The 10,758-nt window shown below is 46.3% G+C and overlaps 1 protein-coding gene across 2 annotated transcripts in view; it reads left to right on the top strand.

Moving 5' to 3' along the window:
- SORL1 (sortilin related receptor 1) overlaps positions 1-10,758 on the top strand; it is a 158,041-nt gene that overhangs the window by 81,543 nt on the left and 65,740 nt on the right. For both annotated transcript variants that reach the window (XM_029209073.1, XM_029209074.1), the window contains 4 exons: positions 3,230-3,358; positions 4,201-4,286; positions 7,585-7,757; positions 8,842-8,973. In XM_029209073.1, coding sequence (XP_029064906.1) covers positions 3,230-3,358; positions 4,201-4,286; positions 7,585-7,757; positions 8,842-8,973 — 520 coding nt within the window. The remainder of the gene's footprint in view (positions 1-3,229; positions 3,359-4,200; positions 4,287-7,584; positions 7,758-8,841; positions 8,974-10,758) is intronic.

The following is a 10,758-nucleotide window of genomic DNA, read 5'->3' as shown; positions in this document are numbered from 1 at the left end:
ATATATATATTTGTATATTCATTAGTCCTTGAGTAAAATATCCAAGGCACTGCTTGACATTGTGGAAGAAATGACGTGCACACAACTCATTGTAACAGGAGACGGGAAGATGCAGGTACCTTGGAGGAGGAACAGGTGCTTTTACTGGGATTATTGATAGGAAAGAGGAGACCGGGATTTGCCGCTGGGGAATCAGGAAATCTCTGGAGGCAACACTGAGATGGGCTTTAAGGAAGAAGCATCTGGATATGTGACTGGAGCGTTCTGGGAAGACGCAGCGGCAGCGTGAAGGTGTGGAAACAGGAAAGTGTAGTTGGTGTTTTAGTTTGGATGTCTTGTTGGGTGTGTGACTGGGGGTCAGTGAGTGGAGATGAGGCTGAAAAGAGAGAGACTACGGTGGGGTGGAGACTTGGGCGTGGACCATATTCTGTAAGCAGGAGGATGTCTTTGGAGGCTTTTGAGGAGAGTTGATGACCAGAACAGAGCTTACCTTTAGGAAGGTGATGCTAGCAGTAGAGACATAGGGTCTCAGAGCCCGTAGACAATCCCCCAGGTCTGTGATCCAGCATGAAATCATTCCAGATTTGCAGGGCTCTCGGTAGAGCGCGGGTACTGATATAAGCACATACTCATTTTTCAGTGGTTGCCGAAGCGTAAAGAAACCAAAGGTTGCTTTGGGAAGCCACACCTACCTTGACTAAAGCCAGAAGCCTTGGATGTGTTCTAGTCCAGAGGTGGGAACAGGGCCACAGAGTAAACGTTCTAGGCTTCGCAGGCCATGTGGTCTCCGTTGCAGCTACTCAGCTCTGCCTATGTATCGAGATTGCCGTCTAGATGAATGGCCATGGCCGTGACCCGATAAAGCTTTATTTACAAAACAGCCAACCAGATTCAGGCAGTTCCGGTCCTAGACCAGTGCTTCGGAAACTTGAAGGTGCATGTGAATCATCTTGGATCTCATTAAAATGCAAGTCCTGACTTGGTTGTCCTGGCGCCCTGCGGTCGCCCAGGCTCCAGGTGACCCCGAGGCTGCTTCTCTGCAGAGCTCCCCTCAGAGCAGCACGGCTTTAGACAGCTGAAGATGAGCATCCTCTCCGAAAGCCGTGTGGTCCTAAGATAACAATGTAGACGCTTTCATGGCAGAAGCACAGAGCTGTTCAATGTTCCCAGTGATGTCTGCTCAGTGCCCCTCTGCTGCTGCCTTCTGCCCTCCCTTAGAGAACCCTAAATGGTAATGCCAATCGGAGGGATTTTGCTGGTCTGAGGTATCCCTGCTGACTGGATTGAGACTTTGGGGACCCTGATCATGGAAAAGATTACGAGCCCTCTCTCCTCCCTCTTTTATCCCCATTAAATACTTGAAAATAAGACACAATGAAGAATACGTGAGAAAATCTGACAAATCTTGATTTTTTTTTTGATGAACACTATTATGCTTGTTTTTCTCTAAAATCGTCATCGTTTTTCTCTAAAATCCCCCCAAAACAGCAACAGCAACAACCAAAAGCAAAAGCCAGGTGCCTGGCCCCCATGGGTCCACCACACCCACTCAGCTAAAAGCCACTGGAGGCTGAGACCAGGAAACGGCCTGCCCCACCCCTCTTGGGCTTTGGGCCAGATGGGATTGTGGGGTGATGACCATGCAAACGGTGAAGGGTGTGTTTCAGGGCATCCTGTAGTTCCCCTGTTTGCTGTAGCTTCTAGAAAGGAACCAGCCTGACTGCATGGCTCTTGGAAAGGTTTGGTGGCACTGACCTGTGGCAGTGGGGAGGGCAGGGTCTGGACATGGACATGAAGAGAGGAAGTGAGAATCGGCGAGCTCCCAGTGTCTGTCCATTGGTTCTGCTCCTGAGGGACAGCTGTTCTTACTTCCAACAGTCCTTTCGGGCCTCCCTGGGAAGCACAGTTACTAGCCTGTATGTTCCCTGATTTCAGGAGTAGTTTCTTTTACATCTTTATATTCCCCCAGGTTGCCAATAAGAGTGGTTTTCAAACTCTTGACTGCAACTCCTAGTAAGCAATGTATTTTATAGTGTGATCCTGTACCTACACATATTTGTGTATGTAGACACGTACACACATCTATGTAAGCAGAAGTTTTATGAGGTAAGATTTACTTTCAAGTGCGATGAGTTTTGCAGTTTCTTTGTGGGGGGGGGAGGAAGCGGGTCTGGACCCTCCAATATGCTTTCACAGCCCACTAGGTCATGACCCATAGTTTGAAAAAACTGCCCAAGCAGAGTACTTTGCCATTGGAGTAATTAATGCTCTGCTTAGTCCCCCAAAAGGTTTAAAGCAGCCATTCCGTAGAAATTTACCGGATTTAATGAATGGAACGTGTTTGGTACAGTAATAAAACTGCTCCCTTCTGAAAAATGCTCTACAGGGTGCTAAATGTGGACTGTCATGTAATATGTACACGAACCACTTTGCCCTGTACCTGTTAACACTTTTCCTGCAGTAGGTGTTATACTTGATAGAGTAAATGAAGGCTTTTGGGTAAAGCACATCGACATGGAAAGTCCCGTTGGATTACGAGTTTATGGTTTGGGCCAGACCTTGGCAAGTACAGCTGCCTCGTTTTAGAGCCGTCCACTCACGCAGACAAGGGCAGGGCCAAGACTAGACCTGGGACCCCTGCTTCCTACCCCAGGGCTCTGCCTGGCTAGCTGGCCAGTGTGGAAGAGATGTGGTCCCCAAATTGCAGAAGGTCTGGGTCCCAAAGTGCACGAGGAGGCCCCCACGGTGATTTTAGGGAGAAGGTGGACATGCTCTTAAATAACATTGAATCCTTAGTTTAGAAAAAAGGCGCTTCCTTTAAATTTCTCTTTTAATCCTTCCAGTCATGTCAAGGAGAAAGTCTCACTGGGTGCTAGTAATTCTTCACATTTGCCAATTGCTTTTAACAACGAGAGGGCAGGCCCAGAGTCTCTGGACAGGGAACTGGGTCCAGCTAAAAAAAGTCAGTATTATTTTGTCTCTCGCATCATGATCTGTCTCGTTTCTGTCTATTTATGGCATATACGATAATGGTTTTCCAATTACGGCTCCGTTATAAAGTTTCTTTTGAAAATGCATTAGTGTAAAATAGTGAGTATTCATTAAAGGGACATATTGAGTAACTTACAATACAGGTGGTGGGCAGTAGGGTGGACGTTGCAAGGGAGGGTCCCAAAATACCTGAAGTGTGTCAACCAGCGGCCTTACCGAGCCCCAATTGCCTTTTCAGTGACTTTGGCTTCAAGATGAGTGAAGATTTGTTATTAGAGGTTTGTGTTCCGGATCCTGAGTTTTCTGGGAAGTCGCACTCCCCTCCCGTGCCTTGTCCTGTGGGTTCTGCTTACAGGAGAACCAGAGGGTACGTCTCACAGAGGTTGCCATGTCTGGGACACGGCGGGTCTGCACTTGGTATGGAGAGCGCAGAGGACCACCTGGGTTCCTTTCATACTCTAAATGCCAGAATTCCAAGGTAGCAGGTTTCAGGTAGCTTGGGGAATATTTAAAACTGTGATGTTTGCAAACTGGTCTCCCCACCCTAGCCCCCCGTGGAAAAGAATGCAAGTCTGTAAGCGTCTCTGCAACTCCAGTTGTTTCTTAAGTCATAAACTTCAGCCAGTGCACGTCTTCAGAGCATTGTGTTGAAGAGATTCAGTTGACTCTTGAACAATACACATTTGAAATGCATATAAGGTCCACTTACATGTGGATTTTCTTCAGTAAATATAATACCTGTATTTTCATTGTACAGATCTTTTAAGTTAAGGTGGGGGAAAGTTTGTGTTCGATGAGAGATCACAGTATGTAGAATCAGAAGAACTAGGGTTCTAATCCTGATTCTACTCAGACTATTTGAGTTCCTGCCTTTGGTTGAGTCATTTATGAATTCCTTTGATTTTGAGGTGGAGGTAGCAGTACTACGTGGATTTTTACCTATAGTGGTGGGGGGTTGGTCAGTGCCCCTAACCCTGGAGCTGTTCAAGGGTCAACGGTATATGTGAAACTCTCGCCTGGGACAGTGCTCCAAATTGTCTGTGCTGCCTCATTTATTTACAGGCAGAAGCAATTCAGAATGATTCAATTCCTTCTTCTTGCTGTATAGGAAAATGAATAGATAAGCTGTATTGTCCATGGATGGGTAAATGTTCCTTTATGACTATTCTTTGATGTTTCTGACCTCTTACTCTTGGGTGGGGGTGACAGCTATCGGAAGATTTCTGGGGACACCTGCAGTGGAGGAGATGTTGAAGTACGCCTGGAAGGAGAGCTGGTGCCATGTCCTTTGGCAGGTGAGACGTGGTTTCTTCCCTTTGTCTTGTCGAGACATTGTTGAAGCATTCCCGTGATCTCACCTGGCTCTTCAAACTTCCTGGAGAGAAAGGATGGGCATCTCAGAGCTCCCGTTTCCCCCTAAGCATGGTATCCAAACAACATTTATTTATAACCTTATGTTTTTATAGGAATGGAAGACATTTTCGGAGGGAAATCCCTTTTGTTCATTGAAAAATACTTATTTGGCATCTGTTGTATTCTAGGTGTGGGGGGCTGAGGGCACCCTTAGGCCTTCTGTGTGTTCCTTGATCCATTTGTTTGTCATAGAAAGAGACTCATGGCTTTCTGGGAAACAGCTAAGTGATGTATCTTAATTTTTATAACAATAATTATGACTAATGTTTTAATGGAATTTTACACATTTTACTGTACTTTTCCATGCGTTATCAGTTTAGTCCTTAGAACTACCCAGTGAAGCAGGTATTAGTATTAGCTCCATTTTTTTTTTTTTTTTAATATGAGGAAGTGTGTTCAGAGGAGAGAGTTAAGCAATTTATTTGAGGTCACACATCTGGTAAGTGACAGAGCTAGAATTCAGACGCTAAGCCTCATGCTCTTGCTTGGCCATCACTCGAGTGGCACATGAGCGCCATTCCCGTTCTTTGAGGTGATCACGTGCATGCTCATGGGGGGAAACTTTTACAGCAAGCGCACATGCTATAAAGGTTATAATGTGCTCCAAACATTTCAAGTCGATTTGGGGGTGATGGCAGATGTTGAGGTATTTGTAATATAGACGTGAAATTATGATACCTTAACAAAGAGCTAATCTCTTAGCATCTTTCCTTTCTTTGCTCCGTTTCTAGTCTTTTTCATGTAGGGCTTCTCTTCCCTCTGAGCCCTCCCTCCTGCTCATGCCTCTCGGGGAAGGTGCGTGACTGGAGCTGGCTCCATTGGTGGTGGTGGCGTCTGATGGAACAGCCATCAGCGCCAAAGGAAGCGTGAGCGAACAGCCTCTTGTCCTCCGCGGGCAGGGAAGAGCAGCCCTCTCCTTCGCTCGCTGCTCGCCAGTTTGCCCTGGTGTTTTTCACGCTAAGCTCATGAGTCCCTTAATTTAATCTTCCATCATTACTGAGTAATTAACATCCCTCACTGTGGAGACTTCAAAAGAACATGGCTTCCGCAGATTCCCACAAATGATCAAATGATTCAAACAGTCCCCTCACAAGAGCTGTTATTGATGAGGGCTTGGGTGAGCAGGGTTTGAGTGATCGCTCTTAAGGGACTGGAGTAGGTACTTTGGTAATAAATATTTCTGAAGGTAATTCAGCGAGGGACAAAACAGTTTGTTTAAAACTGTCTAAACTGGTAGGAAAGCTATTTTCTCTTCTGATAGGAGAAGATAGAATAGGGAATGAAGTGGAAAAATCTCATTTGTAGTGTAGGCCACCTCCTAAATGTTTTTTTTTTTTTTGTGTAAAGCATGGAATACAAGGCAGGGATGTACCAAGAAAGGAAAAGATGGTTTTATAGGACTAATGTGGAACCATAATATGTTTGCAAAGATGAGGTAATCTGGTCGTCTGGAAGGATTTTTAAAAGTGAAGTAATTTTTCTTCCTTTGAGATTAGGATAATAACGCACATCTCTAGGCTGGGCTCATGTATGGCTGGGATTTACCAAGAATTCTATTTCTTTTCTAAGTTAAGAATTGCACACAAAATGCTGTCTGTTCCTCTACACCCAATCCTAAGGCAGGTGTTTCAGGACTCAGACTCTACTCAAAAGGCACTAGTTGGTTAGAAGGAAAAAAAAAAAAAAAAAACCCAAAGCAACAGAATGAGGTTTCTAGATGGTAGAGAGATGTGGGGTGAAGGGCTTGCTGCTGTGAATGTGTCTCTGCATCTCCACGTGGCAGCTGCCATGAGAATCCTTGATTCCAATGTCATTTACAAGCTCGGCACTTTTCATCTTGACTATTCCATCCCCTGGGAATTACAGTGGGAAGGTTTTCTTGCAAACCAAAGGGAGGGGTTTGTTATCATGCGGTGGTGGCTTAGATACTTTTGAAGTGAAGTAATACTGAAGGAAAAGAAGGCAAATTTACCTTTGGTAAAAAATAGTAGGTAGACTTACATTTTGGGGGTGCATTATCTATATTGAAGCCTTTATAAAGCAGAGGTGGCTAGGACATGTTAACTCGTTGAATGAATGGGATGAGAGAGAGCAAACAACCACAGTCACCGTGCAGGCATGCAGCAGAGGGATCCAGATTTGCAACTTGGTCCCAGATGTAACATATTGTCACAACGGATGCCTCAGGTATGGATGCAGGTGTGTTGCTCATCTCCATTCCCTTGGAAGAATCTGGATGTTTTCCAGGCTGTTCCCTAAGTGGAAGGGATAGAGCACCAGCTCTTCACGTTCCTAGTTGTCTGACGTTAAGTCAGTCTTGTAAGCACCCTGGGCTTCTATTTCTATGTCTTGAAAAATGGCACCATCGGTGTTACACCATTGGGTGTTAAAACATAGACTCTGGATCCAGACCATCCGAGTTCAAGTCTTGGTTCTGCCACTTACTAGTTGTGTGACCTTGAGTGGGTTACTTAACCTCTTTGCTCTCAGTTTTCTCATTTGTAAAATCAAGTTAATAGTAGTTCTTCCTTTATACAGTTGTTACTGGGATCAGACAATGCCTGGTACATAGTATGTACGTTGTGTAAGTATTTAAGTAGAAATAGAATCTTTGTGATGATTATGTTGTAAAACGTTTTGTAGGTGGCCAAGGATGTATTATTGCTTTGAAAATATAGTAGGGTGATATAATTGCTCTGTGTCATTGTGAACAATATTGAATGGGTGAGTAAATAGATTAGGAAACTTAGCTGTAAGTCTTCAGCGACTTGGGGTCTTTAGTCAACAAGATTACGATGCCACGTGATGCAGTCCTGTGACAAGGAGGAACGTGCTTATTGGTGTAATTATTTTGTCAAGTGTGACCAAAACTTTTGGGCCGAGCTCTGAAGAATAGCTATTGGAGCATGACTACTGGAGGGAATCTAGATTTTTAAAAAATGTAGCAAGTAGACACTTTGCAGAGGAAACAGAGATTCACGGGAGTTTAAGAAACTTGCCCAAAGCAGAAATGTGATTCCTTTACCCACCTTCTAAGTCTGGATTCCTACGTTCTCACTTGACCCACGCCATGTGCAGTGGCTCTGAGGTTTATGGGTGAGAAAAAAGAGGGTCAGACGTGCGAGGACCCGTTCAGCATCCCCAGGTCCAGCCCCCTGTCGTCTTTGTGTGTCTGTGCAGAGGAGAACGAGTTCATCCTGTACGCCATGCGCAAGTCCATCCACCGCTACGACTTGACCTCCGGAGCCACCGAGCAGTTGCCTCTCACCGGGCTGCGGGCAGCGGTGGCCCTGGACTTCGACTATGACCGCAACTGCTTGTATTGGTCCGACCTGGCCTTGGACATCATCCAGGTGCGTCCACTCTGGGTCTGCTCGCGGGGGCTGTGCCTCGTGACTGCCCAGTCCTGGTAAGCTTCTTGCAGAGTGGCCCAAGGAGGTGGGTATTGGAGGTTTTTAAGTTGTAACTCCTCTCAGGGCCAACGGATGACACTTTTCAGTTTTCTGTTTTAGTATGTTCTTTCCCTACCTACCTCTGTCCTTGTAGGAAGGACAGAGGGAGCCCCCAGTCTGTGGTATTGCTTATAAGTGAGGTCTCCCTTTACCTGCTGGAAAGATTTTAGGATTCGGTATGTAGCACTATTAGTCCCTCCCTATCGTATGCACTGCCTCGTTAGCATCCTTCTTTCCAAGCCGTGATATAGTAACACTTGATCTCCATAGTTCACGTAATTATCCATTTCAGCTATTCTGAGCACGGTCAAGAACCAGGAAGTAAGCTGTGAAGGTCGCCATGCAGGCCAGATAGATGGCCATACACTCAGACCCATGCATTTTAAAGGAGAGCTATTTGATATTTATTCGTTGCTTATTTAATCCTTTTAGAAAAGCAGTTCCAGCAAGTTTTATCTGGACTTCCAACCCAACAGAAATTTTACAGGGCCCGGGTATCCGAAGGGTTTGGTGGGGGAGTGGCAGGGACTACTGCCCGTTACTGTCCCAGCGATAGCACCTGATGGCTAGGAGCCTCCCGAGGGAGGAAAGACTTTTTATAAAAAGCAGACACAGGATTTAAAAAATAACAGCAGTCTGGTTTCGTTTATTTTAAAAGCAGACAGACTTATGCATTTTGGTCATCTCCACCTCATTATTGTGATACAACACAGCTCAGTGACCAGTGTTCATGATGATAATGCAAGGTGATATAAAAGATTCAGTTCTGTTTAGTTATTCTGTTTCAAACAGGAAGCCATAATCCATTTTAGAAATGCTTTTATCAAAAACCAGCTTCATGCATCTGGAACACTTACGAATATAAAACATCTCCGCCCTCACCCTTCAAGCCAATTGAATAAGTGGGTTCCCATCGAAGGGGCTGATTTGGCTGGAGGTCATTTGAACATTTCACACCGTTTCTCCTTTCTTTCTTTCTCATCAGCGCCTCTGTTTGAACGGGAGTGCAGGGCAAGAGGTGATCGTCAGTTCTGGCCTGGAGACAGTGGAAGCCTTGGCTTTTGAACCCCTCAGCCAGTTACTTTACTGGGTGGATTCTGGCTTCAAAAAGATTGAGGTATGTCCTTAATTATGCAAGCAGGGGAGCCCCTGGGCTGTGAGCCAGATTTGACACAGAAGCAGGAGCCAGTGTGTCTAATTCCTCTGGAGATTCCCTGAGAAATGCAGAGAATGGAGGTCCCGTGTGCGAACAGGGTGCCTGAATCTGTTAAACAGAGATTTCATTAAGATACCTGAATACTTACATTTGGGCTAGCAGAAGCATAGAGTAGCAACAGCAACGATGATAACGATACCGTAGTGTTCTTACAATGCCGTGACAGCCACACTCGAGTATTATGCTGTCAGTTAGCATAATGAAGATAATATCGTGATTATTATCATAATATCATTGTTATTAATGATGAGGAGCCCTGTGGGAACCACTTTGCATGAATTATTTGATTCACTTCTCACAGCCACCCTGTAAGGTAGGTGCTCTCGTATCCTCACTTCACCTGTCTGCACCTGAGCTCCGCAGGGCGCTGGGAGGGTAAGAAGTCATGGTCTCCTAGGCATATGCTCAACCCCTGCATGTTCCTGCTGAGGCAGTGGGGCGCTGCCTTCGCACCTCTTTATACTGATTTCACTGGGGAGACATGACTTGTGGTTTACTGGAAGGCACAGTAGAAGCAGAGAGACCCAGAGAGTTGGGGGAAGTTACATGACAAAAGCCACAAACTCGAGAGACAGACCTGGGTTCAGGTTTTCTTTTTTGCGGTACGCGGGCCTCTCACTGTTGTGGCCTCTCCCGTTGCGGAGCACAGGCTCCGGACGCGCGGGCTCAGCGGCCATGGCTCACGGGCCCAGCTGCTCCGCGGAATGTGGGATCTTCCCGGACCGGGGCACGAACCCGTGTCCCCTGCATCGGCAGGTGGACTCTCAACCACTGCGCCACCAGCGAAGCCTTGGGTTCAGTCTTTATTCTAGTAGCTAAGTGACTCGGGCAAGTTTCTCATCCCCTCTAAGCTTCAGTTTCTTCATCTGTAAGGTGAGGATTCCTTTATCCACTCAGTCATTTGACAAGTGCTGTTTTCGGGCACACTTTGTGCCAGGTATGGTTTTAGGTCATGATACAGCAGGAGGCAAGACACACAGGTCCCTGTGCTGAGAGAGATTAGGTTTTAGTGGAGCAAGCAAAATAATGAAGAAATAAGTCCATCCGTCCTATTGGTGCCACGTGCTGCAAAGAACATCAAATGCGGCAATGTGACTGTGTGACTGGGGAGAGGAAGTGTCTTGGAAGGGACATCTGAGCTGAGCCCTGTTCGAAGAGGGGATCATTGGAGTGTTCCCCTCACAGGGCGGTTGAGAGAACGGAATGGAAAAATGCACAGCGCCGGGCACACACTGAGCAGTGCGTCGGTGGTCTTCTTATTACTCTTCCGCTCCTTTTTTTAATTGAGTGTGGTCAGCGCTCTGCTAGAAGGGTGCAGGTAAAGCTTCAGTGTCCACACGCGTCCACAGTGTACAACTCAAATGCGGTGTGTGAAATGGTGTAAGAGTGGCTGCCCCTTGATCAAGGCGGCTCAGAAGGGTCAGCAGAGCCGGTGGGCCTGGGGGTGGATCTGGTGGGAGCAGACGGGAGCAGGTATGTCAGGCTTGGGGAACCATGAGAAGATCAGCCTCCCTGAAGTTGTAGGAGCCTGTGTGGAGGAGAGAATGTGGAGAGAGCAGTCTGTGGAGGCTCTTAAACGGCAAGGCGGTGACGTTGAGAATTTGTTTTGTGGACAAAGCAGAGCCATTGGTGGCTTTGGAGCTTGGAGCAGCAGAGGCGGGTGGAGTTAGTAAACACACAGTGAGC

This window comes from Monodon monoceros, unplaced genomic scaffold (assembly GCF_005190385.1).
Source record: "Monodon monoceros isolate NGI ecotype Baffin Bay Population unplaced genomic scaffold, NGI_Narwhal_1 Super_Scaffold_7, whole genome shotgun sequence".
In the NCBI taxonomy this organism is placed as follows: Eukaryota; Metazoa; Chordata; class Mammalia; order Artiodactyla; family Monodontidae; genus Monodon; species Monodon monoceros.
Note: the sequence above shows the minus strand (reverse complement) of the source record. Positions and strands in the feature narration are given on the sequence as shown.